The sequence below is a fragment of the Saccopteryx bilineata genome, chromosome 2, assembly GCF_036850765.1.
Source record: "Saccopteryx bilineata isolate mSacBil1 chromosome 2, mSacBil1_pri_phased_curated, whole genome shotgun sequence".
NCBI lineage: Eukaryota > Metazoa > Chordata > Mammalia > Chiroptera > Emballonuridae > Saccopteryx > Saccopteryx bilineata.
Window position 1 is genome coordinate 106,800,106 of NC_089491.1, and position 22,107 is coordinate 106,822,212.

At 36.5% G+C, this 22,107-nt stretch overlaps 1 protein-coding gene across 14 annotated transcripts in view; it reads left to right on the forward strand.

Moving 5' to 3' along the window:
* The window catches only part of PPFIA2 (PTPRF interacting protein alpha 2), a 516,618-nt gene that overhangs the window by 160,447 nt on the left and 334,064 nt on the right, over positions 1–22,107 (forward strand). For 3 of the 14 annotated variants that reach the window (XM_066257575.1, XM_066257580.1, XM_066257581.1), the window contains exon 1: positions 13,905–14,261. The exons of 10 other annotated variants lie outside the window; for them this stretch is intronic. In XM_066257575.1, coding sequence (XP_066113672.1) covers positions 14,181–14,261 — 81 coding nt within the window. In that variant the 5' untranslated portion in view covers positions 13,905–14,180. Of the gene's footprint in view, positions 1–13,903; positions 14,262–22,107 lie in introns of those variants that run through there. One more of the 14 variants, XM_066257576.1, reaches the window with a different exon arrangement.

Here is a 22,107-nt window from a genome sequence, read left to right on the forward strand (position 1 = left end):
TGGCCTTCTAATCAATAATCTGCAAAACTGTGACTTGACCACAGTTGTCTAAGTGCCTACATTTCCACTGAAGAGGTTGAGAACCAGGGTATTTTTTAATAACTCACTATTGATATGTTCAAAACAAAGCTTTGCTGTAGTCATTCCCTAAAGGGCATTTAACCTTTTCATTTTTTATTTAGCTATTGGATTGATGAATATACTAACAACACAAACATGGTCACTTGACCTGGACTTACAAAAGAGAGTCAACATAAAAAAAAAAAAGAATTTAATGAGAAAGAAAAAAAGGTGAAAAGATAAAGTTCTCAAAGAGGATAAGAATATACCAGATGAGTGTTTCTCAAACTTTTTTATACTTTGGCACAAATAGAAAATCCTTCTATTTCTACCTTATAGTAACGTAGACAGAGAAGGTTCAAACCTGGAATTGAGAACTGCAGGGGCTCTGAAGTCCCAGATAGAAGGAGCCACCCTGAAGCCGAGAGACTGATGTTTCAGCACTGGTTGGGAAGTGCTGCCCTAGTTAGCTCAGAATGATTCATTGTATGACCAAGAAAAGCAGGACATTTTAATCTCCCTTATGTTCAGTTTCACTATAAAATAAAATAACTGCACTGCATCAGTGACTCCCTCCTACCATCGGTACACACATTGAAAAACACCTGGGGAGATCTAGAAAAATACCCATTTGGTATCCTTAAACTAATTAAAAGAAAATCATTAAAGGTGACACATAAATACTGCTATTTTTTAAAGTACCATGGAGGATTCTAAGAGTCTGCTGTGCTCAATGATCTCTAGGGTCTTCTATATCTCTAACCATCGGGGACATTCTATAGCAAACTGAGTTTGGAGAACAAAAATGTGAACACTATAAAAGGACAATCAAGGAAAACTCGTAAAAAAGACTGTTCCATAAAGGGAATGAAAGCCATTGCTAATGATGCATAACAATGTCTCCATGTGGACTTTAAAATGGCCAGGAAACTTCTCTTTCTTCCTGTGATAAAATTCAAGCAGAAGAATGGATCTCAGATTTTTGAAACGAGAGAAACAAGATAAGGAGAGGAGCAAATACATGTAAGTGTGTAAGAAAAGGGATTCCAGTGCCGAACTGTGAACTGTTCATCTGTGGCGAGTGAGCGGGCAAGCAGTGGAGAGGAGCCCTAAGCAGACGGGAGGAAGGTTTACTGAGCCGCCGTGAAGAGAAAGTGTGGATTGACAAGGGCCCAGTGGTGCAGAAGGCACTACAGGGGTTGAGGATGGCAGGCTTGCCAGTGAGCACTCAGGTTGTCCCATGTGCACCAACAGCACACAGGAACGCAGGGTGGCACAGAGAACCTGGGCAATTGGATCAGTGCAGGTTTTTACTTAATGGGTCAAAATGTTTTAGGAAATCAGGGGAGGGTATTGGTAAGAGAATAGAAGCACCAATAGAACACAGATTTTTAGTTAGGTATCCAGACACTCAATTAAGACTTTATTATGTCATGGTAAATTATGCGCATATACAGTTTACTCTCCTTCAGGAAGAAACTGCTTCCTGGGTAAGTGTGTTTGAGAGGACAAGCTGGGTTTGCACAGCTCATTCCTCTCCTCCCTTGTTAGCCATCTACGGAACTGCATGCCCCCGGAAAGCGGGCTTTCGAAACATCTTTGGGCCATGCTGTAAAGTCTGGAGTTTTTTGCAACCCATGTACCCAGCCAAAGCTTTTAATTTAAGGAGACAGTCAACTGATTTGCTTGTGTGTCTAATCTATGTTCTTTCATACGGTATGCTTTTATAATCTTCTTTTCTCTTATGTATCTGTTTATACCATTCCCTTACTACTCAGACATTCATAACTCTCTCCCCCAACATCACTGCTACCTGACTTCCTTGCTTCCTAAGCTCCTGATAACTGGCACATGCTCCCACCATCACCATTTCCAACATGGGAATCCACATACTCTGCCTTCCTATCTGTGATCAAAGATGGTGTCCTCTTCCCCTCTAAAGCCAATCTCTTGATTTGCAAGTTCTATTTCCTTTTACCTACTGAAGGGCATTGCTCTGGAAATTTGCCTCTTTCCATTCTCCACCATCAATTTTTCACCTTCTCCTAGAGCCTTTTCAACAGGACAACTTGTTCTTATTTCCCTCCCCTTTTTCCTTGCCAGCCACTGTCTCATTTATTTGATGCCCATCGCAACAATATGCTTTAAAACTGTTGTCTAGGAACAATGTTTCCAGTTTCTCTCCTCCTAGTTATTTCATCATAAACTTACTTCAATCCAGTTTTTTTTACAAATATGCACTGAAACCAACCTTTACATTGTGAAAGCCAGTGGCCTGTTCTCAGTCCTTATCCTTCACTCTCTCAGCAGCAGTTGATACTTGCCTACTTAATTCATGTTAATCACTGGACTTTAACGACATGCCCCTCTGTTCATCTTCTTCCTACCTCCCTATTTGTTCCTACTTACTGTCTTTTGCTGGTCTTCTAGGACTCTTCTTGCACACTAAGGCTTGAATTTGTACCTCTTCTCTTCTCTTCTCTTCTTTATTTGCATTCACTTCTTGTTGATTTCATTCCAGTTTTGTTGTTGTTGTTGGTGGTGGTGGTTTTCAGTCTGTATACTAATATGGTCTCTTGATTTGTAAATTCAACTGCCAATGTGACATCCATTTCAGCTGACTAAGAGAAACCTTAATAAACTCACCACGGGCAAAACTGAAAACTGAGCAACTGAATTCTTCACAAAGCTGCTTCTCTCGTAGCCTTCTCCATCTCATTTAGTGATGATTTCATTCTTTCCCTGCCCAGACCCAGAACTTCAACAAGTTGCTCAGACCGACAACCTTCCCGTTGTCAGTTGCTTTGTATTTTCCACACCGACATTTGATCCATCAGGAAATTCTACATATGTCCAGAAAATCAAAATGCATATTTCATCAAAATAGCCAGTCACCTAAAACTGTTTTGATATGAAATCAATTAATCAGGTATTTATTAATACTTTCTTCATATTCTGTACTAAATTAAAATCTCTGGCAGATAAAGCAGTGCCAAGATGTAATTTTGATTTATAATGTGGCTTTGTAATCAGAGAGACCTAATTTCAAATGACGTTACTTTTCCCTTTATCAGTTTCATGAACTTAGACACGTTATAATTTTTCTAAGATGAGGAATAAATACTCCTTGAGAGGGCTTTGTCTAAGGCAGCACTATAGCTGCCATAAAATATCATTCACTAAATGGCAATTATTGAGCCACTGTTCTTGCTCTTAATAAAAGGCAAAACAGAATGGTGATTGGCCTTGTCTTCCAAAGAACATTCTTGGAAAAAGTAAAATTAAGGAGAAAATAAAGTACTTGCTACCATGGCAACTGTGGCAGAGATTTTGAAAAATACTACTTCATAGTTTTGCCTAATATTGCTCTTGTTCCTGTAATCTTGCAATTTTTTTATTCTTAAAGATGGTACTATTATGGAGTGTCCATCTATATAATTTTTTTAAAATATTTTCTTATTTTAAATTACCAGTAATGTTATCCTAAAAGCCCTCATATACAATTAATGAGCATCATGGTTCTTTTTCTCTCATCCTATCAGTCAAATGTTTTTTTGTTTTGTTTTGTTTTTAGCAAGAGAGACAGAGAAGGGAGAGAGACAGAAAGAGGTACAGATAGGGACAGATAGACAGGAATAGATAGAGAGATGAGAAACATAAATTCTTTGTTGTGGCACCTTAGTTGTTCATTGATTGCTTTCTCGTATGTGCCTTGACTGAGGGGTTCTAGCCAAGCCAGTGACCCTTTGTTCAAGACAGATGCCTTGGGTTCAAGCCAGCAACCATGGGTCATGTCTATGATCCCATGCTCAAGCTAACGACCCGCACTCAAGCTGATGAGCCCGAGCTCAAACCAGGAACTTCGGGATTTCAAACTTGGGTCCTCTGTGTCCCAGGCCAAAGCTCTGTCTACTGTGCCTCCACCTGGTCAGGCTCAAATTTCTTTCTTTTGGAATGATACAAACAAAGTGTTTAGAATAAGGTGAACTAGATGAAAAACATCAGATCATCTACTTTGTTTGCTTGGTTTATATACACTTTTTCCCCTTCAGTGTGGTATTTTCCTGCACACTCTGTGGCTGTGTGCATAGAGATGAAGTTATCTGTATGTGCATTTCGGTGGGTTAATGAATGTAAATTTGAAAGGCTCTGTGTCTCAATAATTTTTCAGATCTGTTTTCTAAACCACTTAGGCCGCATTACATACTAAAAACAATATGGTTGTTAGTTAGAATATTGAAAGTTGTTTATTTATTTTTTCTTCTTTATTCATTCATCAAGTCTTGCTTACTATGTGCCAAGCGGTACAGCCAACCCAAAGTTTAAATGCCAAACATAACACATATTAACTATAAGAATCTTGGATAAGAACTAATATTTTTGAGTTCTCAAGACTAGTCAACAAGTCAAAATGAGATAATTAATATTACATGTAATCCGGGAAAAGAGAGAAGCAACACAACCAGAGGAAGATGTTTCAGGCATTTCTCAAATATTTAGTGATGCCTATTTTATGCCATGTTTTGTGCTGATCCTAGTTTGTGATAGACAAAAAGTTCTATTTAAGGTATAACTTTTTCTGGCCTGACCTGTGGTGGTGCAGTGGATAAAATATCTACCTGGAATTCTGAGGTCGCCAGTTTGAAACCCTAGGCTTGCCTGGTCAAGGAACATATGGGAGTTGATGCTTCCTGTTCCTCCCCCCCTAAAATAAATAATAATAAAAAAGGTATAACTTTTTCCCTAAGAAAGCATATTTCGCCTGACCAGGTGGAGGTGCAGTGGATAGAGCGTCGGACTGGGATGCAGAAGACCCAGGTTTGAGACCCCGAGGTCGCCAGCTTGAGCACCGGCTCATCTGGTTTGAGCAAAAAGCCCACCAGCTTGAACCCAAGGTCCCTGGCTCCAGCAAGGGGTTACTTGGTCTGTTGAAGGCCCGCAGTCAAGGCACATATGAGAAAGCAATCAATGAACAACTAAGGTGTTGCAACGTGCAATGAAAAACTAATGATTGATGCTTCTCATCTCTCTCCATTCCTGTCTGTCTGTCCCTATCTATCCCTCTCTCTGACTCTCTCTCTGTCTCTGTAAAAAAATAAATAAATAAATAAAAAGAAAGCATATTTCATATCAAACAAACACAGCTAAAATTTTTTTTCACAGCTAAAATTTTTGCTTCCCAATTAAAAAAATCAAATCCAAATTCTATTCAACTGACTGAGAATTCTTTGTGTTCCAGCACAATAATTATAGTGCTATGAATCAGAGAATATATATGTGAACTGGACAGTAAAAATAAAGTAAAGAATATAGACCCATCCAGAGTGGAAATATTTTGTTTGGTTACAAATGGTAAGAATTTACCAATTTCCAAGGAAAATGGAAACTTAATTACTTCAAACCCATAGTATACAATAAAGCATGTAGGCCATATCCAATTTTAAGTACAACATATAATACCCTATATGTTTCTCATGTTATAGCATCAACCATATATTTCTCAAGTAACTCTACTTATTTAGTAAATGTCAGAGCTCAGAAATCCTTTCAGGTATTATTATAAGAACTTGAACTTGTGAACATCTAGTATTTAGAGGGTAGATGCAGAAATCACATTCTGTCACAGAACTTTAATGTAATCTTTGTAAAACCAGACTGAGGATGTATTTCAGAACTTGAGATAAACTTAACAAAATATAATAGAATTATTTATTGTAAAGTTATAGAATTCTAATCAGTTAACAAAACTTAATTCTGAATTTCATATCATTTAATATTTATAATTTACACAAAGGTGTTCATGAGCTGTCATAATACATGTAAACATTTGTGGAAAATGTGCTTTAAACAGGGACTAAAGTAAAAGAGAAGAAGAAATATGGAAATATGATACCATTTTAAAATTTTGTAATTTCATTTAAGAAGACACTATACATGTATGTATATGAGTGTATGTAGGTGTATGTATACATGTATGTACATGAGTGAACACACGTCTACACACAGGCCTAAATCTACACACATATAGATTATGTAAAAGAAACAACAAATTATCACCAAGATTAAAGCCAAATTTAATATTTTTTGTGTGTTAAACAGAAAGTTATAAATTTCAATTTCAATGTGCACAATATTTTTTATTTGGTCCACATGGCTACAAATCTCAAGGGTTCCCAATAGATTTTGAATATCATCTTTATTTATTTGGGACATTTCAATGAATGGTTTGCTACAATAAAATCACTTAAACTTGGAAGAAAGTCCCCAAGGCATTATTAGGTTTTGTTTGTTTGTTTGTTTTGGGTACCCCAAGAAAGAGCTCACTGCTAGGATCGATTACACCTGTTGGATGAAGCTTCTCATTGGTTTACTACAAAATGCAAAGTGTTTATGACTAGATTCACCATCCCGTCATTTCTATTCTAACTGTAAGAGGTGTCTGGCACAACATCACCCCTCACTAAGAATTTGTTGAACAAATAAATGAGTGAATGAATAAACGAATCCTACACACTTGTGTAGAATCAGCTGTGACTGTCAGGAGATAGGACACACAGAAGCAGGATGTGAAAGTAAACAGGATTTTGGCTATTGTCAGAGGGTCATCTTTGCTGCATTTTAGAGAACTCATATAAGAATAAGAATACATATATAGATAGGGGTGCCAAAATATGAATATATTTAGGTAGATGATAGATAACTTAGCTGGCAGTATATACTTGATTAGCTTCCATATGCCATCCATATGAATTCATTAGGAGGTATTGCCCATCTGGGCTGCAAATTTTACTAATCTGGCATGACTTGTAACTGAACACTTGTCTATACAATTCTTTGTTATTCTATAGTGCTACACTGTAATCTGGTATAAACTGTAGTGATCTTTCTCACTCTCTCACTCTCTCCTCTCCATCATCCTATTCTTTTTCCCCCTTCTTTTCCTCCTTCTCTTTCTCTCTCCTGTTACAGTCCAGGATGGCATATTTTTCCCTGAGCATTTATCAGAAACTAACAGCAAACGAGAAGCCCTTTTCAGTGTATTCCTTTAATTCCCCATTTGTTATCACTCTATCAAATTTTAGAGCTTTTAAATCAGATATCCATAAATGAATGAAGGAAAAGCTATATTGAATTGGTTGTCCTGAAACAGAATATATTTATAGTTATTTGATTAAAAATTATGCTGGAGTGAGATAAAAAAAAGTGTTTGAGCTAAATCTTCTGGACAGAATTTGAAATAATAGGCTCTAAAGTATTTTTTTGAACTTTTTATGAAAATAAGCTGATAGCATACACTTCAGAAGGCTAAGGAATAATTATTCCCAGAGGCAGAAGGACATATTAGATGACGTGTAGAAATCTTTCCTATTAATCTATTAGAAACAAGTGTCTGGCTTCAGGTCTCATTTTACTCATTTTTAAGAAAGTACAATTTAGTTACCCTTTTACTTTTTTCATTTCCAGTTTCTTTCTGTTAAAATTCAAGTGGCTTAGATAGCTGGTATTATATGTTCCAGAGTTCATATTCTTAATTTACTTTCCTTGGTAGAAGATAGATCTTCAGAGGGGTTGGGAGCTGTTATAAATGTAGCAACTGAAATGGACATATTATATTACCCTTCAAGTGGTAGACATTACCTGCAAACTGACTGCTACCATAAGCACGTTAAATTTTGTTATAGATAGAAATACTGTACTATATACTTTTACTTTCAAGTTAATGCTTAAAATAGTCTTAGAGGCCTTGGTCAGTTGGCTCATGGTAGAGCATCAGCCTGGCATGTAGATGTCCTGGATTTGAATCCTGATCAGGCACACAGCAGAAGCAACCATCTGCTTCTCCACCCCGCCCCTTCTTCTTTTTCTCTCTCTCTTCTCCCAGAACCATAGCTCAGTTGAAGCAAGTTGGCCCCAGGTGCTGAGGATGGCTACATGGCCTTGCCTTATGTGCTAAAATAGCTCAGTTGCCGAGCAACAAAACAATAGCTCCAGAGGGCAGAGCATCATCACCCCATAGGGGACTTGCTGGATGGATCCCAGTCAGGGGCATCCAGGTGTCAGTATCTGCCTCCATGCTTCTCCCTTAAGAAAAATTTTAAAAAATAGTCTTAGAAAAAAATAAAGTCTATCAAACAAAGAATAAAGGGTTTGTGTGTGTGTGTGTGTGTGTGTGTGTGTGTGTGTGTGGTTTTTTTTGGTATTTTTCTTAAATGAGAAGCAGGAAATCAGAGAGATAGACTCCCGCGTGCACCCGACCAGGATCCACCTGGCAAGCCCACTGGGGGGCAGTGCTCTGCCCATCTGGGGCTGCTGCTCCATTGTGCCCAGAGCCATTTTAGCACCTGAGACTAGGCTGTGGAGCCATCCTCAGCAGCACACGGGCCAATTTACTCTACTGGAGCCTTGACTGCAGGAGGGGAAGAAAGATAGAAAAAAGGGTGAGGGAGAAGGGTGGAGAAGCTGATGGGTGCTTCTTCTGTGTTGCCGTGGCCAGAAATCGAACCCTGGACTTCCACATGCTGGGCTGATGCTCTACTACTGAGTCAACTGGCCAGGGACTGAAGTTAATTGATAAGCCAAAATAATTTTGGAAGGCTATTTAGAAAATTAAAAATGATCAAAATGATCAAATATACTGACCCAAAGTATGAAAAGATGACTATATTTTATTTATTTATTTTTTTGTGACAGAGAAAAACAGAGAGAGGGACAGATAGGGACAAACAAACAGGAAGGGAGAGAGAGAAGAAGCATTAATTCTTTGTTGCGGCTCCTTATTCTCCTTATTTGTTCACTGATTGCTTTCTCATATGTGCCTTTGGGAGGGGGGCTACAGCAGAGCGAGAGACCCCTTGCTTAAGCCAGTGTCCTTCGGCTCAATCCAGCGACCTTGGACTTCAAGCCAGCAACCTTTGGATTTAAGCCAGTGACCATGTGGTCATGTCAATGATCCCACACTCAAAATGGTGGGCCCGCACTCAAGCCCTGGATGAGCCTGTGCTCAAACCAGTGACCTCGGGGTTTTGAACTTGGGTCCTCCACATCTTAAGGTCTGACACCTTATCCACTGTGCTACTTCCTGGTCAGGCCTAAATATACATTCTTGAAAAAATATACATTCTTTTTCAAACATTGTTTTCTATGTAGGCTATTTATGAAAATGACATTATTTCCTAAAGACAGCTTGAACCCAAGGTCACTGGCTTGAGTAAGGGTCACTTGGGCTGTTGTAGCTTCCCTGCCTCCCAGTCAAGGCACATATAAGAAAGCAATCAATGAACTGAGATGCCACTGAAAATTGATGCTTCTCATCTCTCTCTCTCTTCCTGTCTCTGTCTCTGTCTCTGAGCCCCCCCCAAAAGAATGTATATTTTGTCAATTTTAAGCAACATTTAGAATCAAGCACTGTACATATATTAATAATGTTTCTTTTTCCTGCCTCTTTTAACATTAATTTTTACTTTTCTCTTTTCCTTCCCACACAAGAAACATGAAAAGGAAAGACATATTCTTATTGGCCCCAAAACTTCAGAATTCCTAACTGAAATAATTTGCTGGTTGATGCAAATTTAGCAAATATATGAGATTATACTAGGAATATGTAATATTATACCATAAAATATTTGGTTTATTGGTTTCCCTATAATAATTATCATATATAATAATAAGTTTAGGGAATTATCTGGTCTAAATTACATTGAAATTAATTTATAGGTAAGCATAAAAGTACATAGAGGTTATGTTTGCATCATAATAATCTATTTGGCAAAGAGATTTTTCTTTTAAATCCTGAGTTTTTAAGAAGCCACACTTTTGTTTTGGAATCCTATTTCTACTCACAGTTCTGATAAGCACAAGTTATGGGATACCACTAGCCACATAAGGAAGTATGATCTCAACATGTGCCTTCAAATGAGAAGAATTAAAATATCTTACACACATTACAGATTACCACAACTGGTATGTTTCTATAGTGTATTTAATTTGAAAATTATTTGAATGAACTCTATGTGGGCTAAGGTATCAAAATATATAAAAATTATTTAAAAAAATATGGCTGCTTAAATAATTTGAAAAAAATAAGGCCCTGGCTGGTTGGCTCAGCGGTAGAGCGTCGGCCTAGCGTGCGGAGGACCCGGGTTCAATTCCCGGCCAGGGCACACAGGAGAAGCGCCCATTTGCTTCTCCACCCCTCTGCCGCGCCTTCCTCTCTGTCTCTCTCTTCCCCTCCCGCAGCCAAGGCTCCATTGGAGCAAAGATGGCCCGGGCGCTGGGGATGGCTCCTTGGCCTCTGCCCCAGGCGCTAGAGTGGCTCTGGTCGCAACATGGCGATGCCCAGGATGGGCAGAGCATCGCCCCCTGGTGGGCAGAGTGTCGCCCCATGGTGGGCGTGCCGGGTGGATCCCGGTCAAGGCGCATGCGGGAGTCTGTCTGACTGTCTCTCCCTGTTTCCAGCTTCAGAAAAAAAAAAAAAAAATTCAAATTTACATACTGTGATAATTAGAATTATAGTTAAGGAGGCTAGTAGTTTTAGCAAATAGATGAATTATACAAGAGAAAGAAAAATTTTTTAAATACTGGTAATCACCTTAAATGAAAGAATGGGAACATGTCAAAGGGAAACAGTAGTGACAGTTTGAACATCAAAATAAAATTTATTGTGTTGTATTATCAGTATAAAATATATATACTGTATAAATATATAAAAATATAAAATATATATACTGTATATATATTTTAAAAATATATAAAAGTATAAAATATATATACTGTAGTTTATGCTGATATAAGTAAATGATTAAAAAATAATCAGAAGAAAAGAGGCAAATTTTTTGTAGAGAAAAATTTCATTTAAAATCTGTAGATACTACTTCCTCCAGTAGGTAAATCTTATTTCATCCCTCCTATCGCCTCTTTGATGTTGTGCTCGTTTAGTGACTAACTTCCAAAGCTCAGAGTATGGCACGACAAAAGCAGTGACTTTTCAGTAAAGAAATCAGGTCATTACTACCTCAACCAAATGATGAAGATGAACGTCTCTAGTGATATGTAGATTCACGTACCCCCCACATGATGTGATGAGGTCACTTCACCAGTGTTATGTTAGGACACTCTGCCTCTGTGGTTTTCTTCCCCCAAATCTGAAACCCCTAGTCTAGTATGAAGAAATCATTAAGTGAAAGTAATATAAGCATAAAGGTAGGGTACCTGCAGGTTACTTGGACAGTACTTCTTGGTAGTCTTCTAAAAATACTTCTTGATAGTCTTTTAAAGACTATGAACATCATGAAAAACAAGCAAAAACTGAGAAGCTGTAACAGACCAGATGAAACTGGGAAGACATGGAAGATGAAGAAATGTGGTACCCTGGATGGGAACCTGGAAAAGAAAAGGGACAAACAGGAAGACTAGTGAAATTCAAGTCAAGTCTAGAGTTTAGTTAATAATAATGTACTGGTGTCAGTTTCTTTGTTCTGATAAAGGTACCACAGTAGTGCATGTTAATTGGGGAGACTGGATGAAGACTATATGGGGACTCTTTGTAATATCTTTGTAACTTTTCTAAAAACCTAAAATTAATTGTCCCAAATTAAACATTTATTTAAAAATTATCTTTTGGTCTATTTAGCAGTTTGCTAGGTTAACAATTACCTGTTCACAACACTTCTCCCAGGAAGAGATACAAATGGCCAACAGATATATGAAAAGATGCTCAGCTTCATTAGTTATTAGAGAAATGCAAATCAAAACTACAATGAGATACCACCTCACTCCTGTTAGATTAGCTATTATCAACAAGACGGGTAATAGCAAATGTTGGAGAGGCTGTGGAGAAAAAGGAACCCTCATTCACTGTTGGTGGGACTGTAAAGTAGTACAACCATTATGGAGGAAAGTATGGTGGTTCCTCAAAAAACTGCAAATAGAACTACCTTATGACCCAGCAATCCCTCTACTGGGTATATACCCCAAAACCTCAGAAACATTGATACGTGAAGACACATGTAGCCCCATGTTCATTGCAGCACTGTTCACAGTGGCCAAGACATGGAAACAACCAAAAAGCCCTTCAATAGAAGACTGGATAAAGAAGATGTGGCACATATACACTATGGAATACTACTCAGCCATAAGAAATGATGACATCAGATCATTTACAGCAAAATGGTGGGATCTTGATAACATTATAAGGAGTGAAATAAGCAAATCAGAAAAAAACAAGAACTACATGATTCCATACATTGGTGGAACATAAAAATGAGACTAAGAGACATGGACAAGAGTGTGGTGGTTACCAAGGGTGGGGGGGAGGGAGGACATGGGAGGGAGGGAGAGAGAGAGTTAGGGGGAGGGGGAGGGGCACAGAGAACTAGATAGAGGGTGACGGAGGACAATCTGACTTTGGGCGAGGGGTTTGCAACATAATTTGATGACAAAATAACCTAGACATGTTTTCTTTGAATATATGTACCCTGATTTATTAATGTCATCCCATTACCATTAATAAAAATTTATTAAAAAAAAAAAACAAAACAATTACCTGTTCACATCATTTACCAGAATGTAGGAATCTGATCTAAGGAATTGAGAATCATGTTTTCTGCTTCTACTTCATTGATATTACAAATCTGAATAAGAATTGGATAATCAAAATACAAATAAATAATAAGTTTTCAGAACCTATCACCGTATTCGTTTTATAGCCTTCAGATTCAAAGCAGGTGGTTTCTGGTTCTCAATTATGTATAATTACATCATCTTAGAAACATTCATAAAGACAGTACTTTTGGTCATTCTATGTGTCTTCTCAAAGTCTCCACTTTGGAACCAGGTGTAATGGAACATACATTTTTTTACCTCTAAAAAGTGTAATGCACTCTTAATATGATCATTGATACAGACTATTTAATGTGTGTTAGAAGACATAGAAAAATGAACATGCTTTTCAATGTAGTCTAGATATTTGCAATCAATATTTTTGGATCTTGCATCAAAAATCTGTGTCTATAAGATTTATCATTGTTTTCTATATATGAGATAAAGTTTGATTTTTTTTAAATGTACCTTTTTTTCTTTTTTGCCCTGGAGGTTTAGCTTGACATCATCCAGTACACAAAGGTTGCTGGTTCAATCACCAATCAGGGTGCATACAGAAATAGATCAATAGATGTTTCTGTCTGTCTGTCTGTTTCTTCATTCCTCTCTTTCTAAAATCAATCAATACATTCTTTAAATGTACTTTTCTGGACATTGACTATGAAATTGAATAACTTTTGAGTTAAAATGGGAAAATAGAGTAATGATTATATTCATATTATGATGTTCTTTAGGAGGTCAGAAAAGTAAAAATATTTAGTTCATTTTATTTGATAATAATATTCCTAGTATCTATAGCCTTGAGAATTATATGTGAATTATATAGCCTTGTGAATTATATGCCTGGTCCTAGCCAGATATGCTTTGATCCATAAAAACAAAACAAAAACAACAAAACCCTTTACTTTAAAATAAAAGGCTTATTGCAAAAATTGAAAATCTTTTTTGAAAATTCTGAGAGTTACAAAGAGATATGGAAACACAGAAATAAGAGTAATGGAAAAATAATTTGTAACTAAACCCAGCTTTAAATAGTATTTGAAACATGCTTCAGGTTAGTCAGAAGAGGTCCTCTGAATTACACTGTGCATGCTTCCCTGAAATGAAACTGTATGTTATTGGTTAACCAGGATATTTAGCATAATCACTCTGCTAGACTGTGGTGGAGGGAGGTGATTATCACTGAGAACAGATGGGCAGGTCCACGGCACTGCCAGATTCTGCACAAGCTTCATTTATTGTTGGTTCTTGCTTTTTACCTTGTGTGTTTAAATTTTTTTTAAACATTGTATGTTCTAAAGAACTAGCTGCACAAAAGGTCAGTGGCTGATGATCTTTTTCAGCTTAGATTTCCAATGTAGGGGAAAGATTCAAAATGCTATCACTGTGTATCTATGAAGGATGGGGCAGATTTCATTTTACCCTTTAGTCTCCCTCAATGCATGCACGGATTTATCTGTACGCTAAGCTCTCTGCTCTGCATCTGTAGCTCCTTGTGGATTATATTGTCTCTGTGATCAGAAATGATTTTCTCGGATATGAACACCGTTTCTGGCTCCCCTAAAGTGCATCTTCCTAATGGGACCCGGTTTTACACTTTTCAAGTAAGTGTGCTTTAAATGGCTTCACTACTTAGGAAGTTAATGTTTAGTCAAACTTATAATAAAGGGAAAATAAGAATAGGAAAACTGCATAGTCTGAAAGTATTAAAGAGGATGTAAGAAATGGATAACCTGCATGTCAATTTAATCTATGCTTTAAATATGAAAATAAAATGGTATTGGAAGTCTCTGTGAATTCAAGCAAAATAATAGTAAGCACTTAATTTTCACAGGGATTTTTAAATTTTCTACAGTGTCATCCTTGAGTGTTGATGAGATGTGTCTCTTGATATTGTTATTTATAGCTATAATATAGTGAACATTATAAACTTACTTCCATTATAGATCACAGAGAGAGTAGAATTAAATGACATTTTATGTAACTTTGCAAGCTATGCCCTCTGGGCTTAGAAAAATGTTTTGTATTTTATATACATAGGTTAACATAATTCTCTTTTTTTTCATGTGGGTAATAGGCAAGCAATCAGTAATACAAGAGGCTTAAGTATCAGGTTTAATATGCTTTTCAATTTGAGGTAAAGTGGAAACTCATTAAGATGGGAGATTTTCTATGTTATCAAAAAGTCAAAATGATTTATAACATATATATAATAGTGAGTTGCAAAGCTGTCACTTACTACATATATTTCAACTGCCTGAGAATAAATCAGTCATCCATCTAAAAATATGGTTAAGTCTAAATTAAATCAGATTCTACCTCATTTTTATCCTCACATTTCATCTTTCAGTACTATGGTTTATTTTGTAAAACAGTCATGTCATCATTACATGAAAAGGGAAAATGAACCTCTTTTCTCTGTATACTTTACATTACGGGATTATAAACATCCTGGCACTAAATTATTTTAGCTACCTAGTTAATAATGTTCTAAAACAAAAAAAGAGATAAAGACCTAGAAAATTAATATACATAGTAGAGGTAATCCTAATTTTTTAAAAGGTAGCGTGTTTTATTAAAGTCTCTTGCCTTTGCAAACTCGAAGCAGCAGATATAATTACTCTTGCTCTCGTTTTATACTTCTATTTTTAATTCTGTCGCCTCTCCTGCTTTACACTGATGTCTACTGATAGAGCAAGTCTGTGCTCTTGCAGAGTGTATTTGCTGCCCAGTGGCGATCTGCTTACTGTGGCAGCGACTCAAAATACAACTGCCTTGGGGCTGTTCTCCAGAATTATTACTGGGTTTTTTTTTTTTCCCCTTCCTTCTCCATACACGGAGATATAAACAGTCTTTATAATGTAGCTGGCACTTTGGGGCAGCTTTTGACATTAGATATTCAACTTCAGTCTCTGAAAGTTTAGGGCTCAGTGAATTCCATATGTTCAGTCACGACACCGGCATTCCACAGTTCCTTCAGTAAAGATCTTGCTGACACCTTTCTTGGCAGGCGATTTCCTTTGAAAACACACTACAATGATTTTTAGCCACTCTTTTATTGTGTTGCTGTTATACCAATTTGTGTAAAAACTCTAGAATTTCAGATAAAGCAGAAATGTTGGCAGATAGAAACTCTATCCTACGTTTTTTAATTTATAAAATAGTATTTGACCCTGGCTGGTTGGTTCAGTGGTAGAGTGTTGGCCTCACATGTGGAAATCCTGGGTTTTATTACTGGCCAGGACACACAGGAGAAGCTCCCATCTGCTTCTTCACCCTCCCCCCTTTCGCTTCTCTCTCTCTCTTCTTTTCCCGCAGCCATGGCTCCATTATAGCGAGTTGGCCCTGGGCACTATGGCTCCATTGCCTCCACCTCAGGCAGCTAAGAAGAGCTTGGTTGCTGAGAAACAGAGCAAAGCCCCAAATGGGCAAAGCATCGCCCCCTAGTGGGATTACCAGGTGGATCCCAGTTGAGACTCATGTGGGAGTCTGTCTCTCTGACTCCCCTCCTCTCACTAAATTAAAAAAATAAATAGTATTCTATTTTGACATTTATAATAACAGAAAATGTGTTTAAATTTTAGTTGCTATTGTTAGTTTTGGTGGAAGAGAGCCTCCTGACCACTGTGGGGGAGGTTTGGGAGGCAGGGCCAGGGTGGTAGAAGCAAAAAAGCAAAAGAAAAAAAAAGGAGAAAAAAATTTACGGATATAGATACAGTGTAGTAGTTGCTGGAAGATGAGGAGTGGGAAGAGGTGAAGAAGGGTAGAGGGGAAATAATTGGTGATAGTCTTGGGGTATTGAACACAATACAGTATACAGATGATGTGTTGTGAAATTGTACACCTGAAACCTGTATAATTTTGTTAACCAGTATTATCCCAATAAATTCAAAAAAAGAGGAAAAAATAAAACGGTATAAAATGAAAACCAATAATTTGTGTCTTTGTAAAAGTACTTTAAAGTTATCAGAAATAAAATAGTTTTTGTTGTCTCTTTTAATGTATTTGATATCAAACTTGGGAAAAAAGTAATAAAAATAGTCACTAACATACATGATCAGATATATATGAATTAAACTGTGCCACTGAATTACGGGCAAAATAAAAATCATGACAGTAAAGGTTTATAAAAATTGACTCTGCTTTTATTGTCAAATGTACAGTCTTAAACATGACCATTTTTCTTATTTATAGACTTTAACCTATTTTAAGGCAATTTATTTTTTTTTGGTTGAAATACAGGTATAAGAAATGAGATGTGTAAAAGTAATACATTATTACCAAAAAAGATATCTTGTGAAAATGATTAGTTAAATTTTCAAAAGTGGTTCTCATTACAGAATGGCATAAATGCATTTCTGACAGGATTCTGCATCAAGGAGTTGAGATTTTAATGCTTCCTTTCTTAAAATTATTCTAGCACTAGAGTTAACATATGCAAAAAAAATTGAAGATAACTTAGTGTGTAAAGTATTGTTTCAGTTGCATCTTCATATTAAATATTCAAACTGTCCTCTCATTTTTTACAGAAATTATACATTACCAGATTTTAAGAGTAAGATTTACAATATATTTGACTTGAATAGTTCAAAGGTAAAAAGACAACAAATAAGAAACTAAGGGATATTTTAATTGCAAGATTTTCTTTTTATTGCATTTTAATTTAGTCAAATGCCTTTATACTTCTATACAAATGCAAATGTTCTTTTTGTATAGCCCATCTAACACTTAATTTAAATTAATTTCCTTATGTGTGAGATCTCCCTTGTACATTATTATGAAGATACTTTTGTCAGCATTTTCCTATGCAGAAGTACTTGAAGCATGGATGATGCCAACACCCAGTTGGCACTATATGCTTAGTAAATCACTTCTCACTAAAATGAAGTTCAAGAGCATCATTGCCTAAAATGCTCTTTGACTGACAAAAATTAAGATTAAATGCTACCATGAGAAAGGAATAATTATAATATATGTATGCATTAGAACTGTTCATTTATGGGGCTCAAATACACATGGATGTGAAACCTACATTAAAACAAAATTAAATAGATATACATATAATATATAATATAGTATAGATGAATGCAGTAACTTCTGCTTAGTTGTATGTCCCAGAAAATGATACACAGATATGATTTTACATTTAGTTCTGTTTTTATAGAATAAAACCATTTAAATGCTTTACTAAACTTTTAGATTGATTAACCATAATCTTCCTAAAGGTCTTAATGACTAACACACTATGCTTGATTTCCTAGAGGTTAACTTCTTTAACCTAGTGATTTTCAAACTGTCTGCACAGCCTTGAGGTTTCATAGGAGTATGTCAGTATTTACTAGAGACAACAGAAAAGAGAAATATATACACTCTCTGAGGCCCTGGATGTTTCCTTAGTCTACATTTATCTGCTCTATGCAAGCTTTTATGGACAAGAATACAAATAGTATGCTATATCAAGAACAATATTTGATAAAGAGGCAAAAACATACAATGGAGTAAAGGCCGTCTATTCAATAAATCAGTGGTTCTCAAATTTTTTGAAGCTGGGGCGCATTTAAAATCCTACAAATAACTGTAGGCACACTATAAACAAATTTCTGAGAAATATGTTGTAATAATTAAGTCAAATATTAAAGAAAAAAATATGAAGTCCAGGCATGCTTTTATGGTAATTACACAAAATAAATACAACAAAATTAAGTTTATTCTGACATTAAAAAACATTTTTATGTTACATTTTTTGAGTTATGCTTTTTAGAATTCGTAAAAAAGAGGGGTTAAAAAATTAAAAACTGACAAAAAAGTTATCTTTTTATATATATAGATACATTCTTAGTAAGACTTAGTAAATTTGGCAAGTCCTGGTACAAATGTGAAGTTTTTTATTCTTGTGTTTATGAGAAACATGAGCCTGATATATCCTAGCAATTTCTTCAATGTTTGTGCATATATTTGAAAGACAAACTCTCATTTTATCGTCAATACATTGAAAAATTCCTCTCTTTTTACTCTTAATTGTGTTGAGGGTAGAAAATTCTAATTCACATAAATAGGATGTTGAAAACTGTAGTAAAATGTTCAAAGCTTTTTTAGATATTGCTACATATTCTTCTTTTATAGAAATCTGAAAGTCTTCAAGAGACAATTCCTTATGTGTAATCATCAATCCAAAACCCCCACCATATATATCATCCCAATTTTACACCAAACAAAGAATAGAAGAAACTTGCCTCCAATCTTTCTGGGGAACATGGGGGGTAGTGTAAACAATCCAGCACCACAGCTTAACAGCCTTTTGCAACCTAATCAGACAAGTGAGGTGGGGGATTGGGCACTGTCAGCTTACAGCCAATTCCCCACACCTCTGTCCCCCAAAAATCTAAACTTCAAAAACCCTGTTGGTTTTTTGGTCCCCAACAGGCATATATTGCTCTGGAATACCATAGGGCTCACCTGGAAATCTTCTAGGGTGCACCAGTGCGCCCTGAAGCACACTTTGAAAACCACTGCAATAAATAATGTTGGGAAAATTGAACAATACATGCAAAAGATGAAACTAGACTACTTTCTTCTTATATCATACACAAGAATAAACTTAAAATAGATTAAATATTTAAAAGTTAGGCTTGGAAGAAAACATCTTAGAAGAAAACATAGGCAATAAAATCTGAGACATTTCTTGTAGCAATATATATTTTAAAAATATCTTGGATAAGGGAAACAAAAGAAAAAATAAACAAAAGTGACTCCATCACACTAAAACGTTTTTGCACAGCAAAGGAAACAATCAACAAAATGAAAAGACAACCCACCGAACGGGGGAACATGTTGGCCAATGATACATCTAATTAGGGATTAATATCCAAAATGTACAAAACCAAATGTCTGCAAACCACTTCCTCAAACTAATGGAATTAATTTCTGACGGGAGCATTTTTATCTGTTGAACCCACAGAGGAATTATTTCTGTTTAAAATACATGTCTTTGCTATCCAATGCCAGTGTTAATAACATGAATTGCCAGAACAATGTGTAAAAGTAGCTAACTTTATACACCCTGGTACTCAACTGAAAACAAGAGAAAGACACTTAATCACAAAATATGAAAACATAGTGATCTGCCATTTTCCTGTTAAAAATACTTCATGAATCCCCTGCCCTTAAAGAATAAGGTTTGTTTCCCTACCTTGGCAATAAAGAACCCTCTGTGGTCTGGAGCACAGGCTGCACACTGTTTGACTTTGCTTTCCCAGAAAGTTGTCTGAGCGCTTCTGCTGTTTGCCTCTTCACTGCCTGCCCATTGAAAAATTGTTGTAACTTAAAAACTGTTCTTAAATGCCACCTCCCTCGTGAAGCCTTCATTCATTCCCCTCTTTTCTGCATTCCTTATTAAGCGCCTTTCTTTTTATCCTTTGCCTGTTCCTGCCACTATTAAAGCACTTACGCTTTGTTTTAATCCCTGAGAACATTTTAGCAAGCTGTGTCTTTAGCACACGGATATGCCAATGTCTCTGTGTAATAAGCTGGGGGCATATATTTGAAAGTTAAGTGATTAAAATATGAATATTTAACACAACAGGCAACACATTTCTTTTTCTTTTAACTATGTAAGCAGTTTGTGAGGCATAACTATATGTTATTAAAGAGAATATGTAAAGATATATAAAGGTAAATTTGTTTAATACTCAGCCTTTGTGTACCACGATGAGATTATTCAAACAAAGCAAGTAAAAGTTTTCTGAGTATTCAGTGAAATGCTTTAATTTTATTATTTTTAAATATATATATATCTAGATTGAGAAGTACAGATTAGTTGTTATGAGATAGCACGAGGCTGTGAGTACAGCATAGGATATATGGTCAATGATATTGGAATAACTGTATGGTGCCAGATGGGCACTAGAAATATCAAGGGGACACTTTGTAAAAGACAGAGTGGGGTGAAAGTTGATTAACAGTTGTTTGTATGAAAAAAATAATTAATAAATTTAATGCAAGGATAAACTTGCACGTACTCACAACTGTCAACCTGCTTTTGTCTCACCAGGTACATGAGTGTCTAACCACTATGCAGTACACCGGAAACTAATAGACAATAGTTTTGTAGTTTCAACTACAGTTTACAGTCGTAAACTGTAGTTGAAAAATACTTTTCCACTGTTACCTTGTTTTTGCACTGTGAGATTGTATAGTGATTTGTATCCTCAGAAAACTACTTTAAAGTTATCAGAAATACTTTTTTTGGTTTTTTAAAATGTATTTTATATTAGCCATGGGAAAGAAAGTAATAGAAATAGCCACTAACATACATATGTATATGTATAAAGTAATGAAGGCAAAGATGTTAAGAAAGATCCCTTTGCTCCAGGTTACATAATAATACAGGCAGAGCCCCCAGGTAAATGAGAGAGGTTTTTTTATGTCACCCAATTATATGCAGTCATGATTATGAGTGGCAGACACAACACAAGAGGTGTCTGAATCAGGGGGACCGGCATGTTCAAAGGTACTTACAGGTGTGTGGGAAAGGCAGAGTATAGTATAACTGGAACATTAAACTGGAAATAGTAAATGACTAGAAGTAAAATGTGCAAACTCCAGAAGATGAAGATAAATTTAAATGTCATCCTCAGGATCTTAGACTTAGAGATTTAAAGATTTTTAGTGAAGACAAAGAGGCTTGTCTTTTCTGTTTAGTTAGGATATTGGGTTGTGCCTTGGCTGAGTGGTCAGACAGGAGCAGAGAGAAAAATTCAGTAGGTTTCCACAATATTCAGATGAATTGTCATGATTTCCCTGCTTTACTGATAAAAAACAAAACTGTTGCTCACGAAAGGTACCCAAATAATTGTTAATAATGCAGACAGTAAGGACTGTATGTAGTTCCTGTCTGAATTCAGGGTTATACACCCCAAAAGTCTGAATCCTTACTTCATTACTAGACTAGCCAAAGTGTTGATAATTCAAGACAACAGCAAAAGTATACATAATTTTTAATTTTGATTATTTATTTATTCTGAAATTTATAGAAATTAAGCTTTACCACTTCAAAGCATTGCACTATACAGACACATTAGGTTTTTATTTTTTTATTTTATTTTATTTATTTATTTTTTCTGAAGCTGGAAACGGGGAGATACAGTCAGACAGACTCCCACATGCGCCCGACTGGGATCCACCCGGCACGCCCACCAGGGGGCGATGCTCTGCCCCTCTGGCGCGTCGCTCTGCCGCAACCAGAGCCACTCTAGCGCCTGGGGCAGAGGCCAAGGAGCCATCCCCAGCGTCCGGGCCATCTTTGCTCCAATGGAGCCTTGGCTGCAGGAGGGGAAGAGAGAGACAGAGAGGAAGGAGGGGGTGGGGGTGGAGAAGCAAATGGGCGCTTCTCCTATGTGCCCTGGCTGGGAATCGAACCTGGGTCCCCCACACGCCAGGCCGACGCTCTAC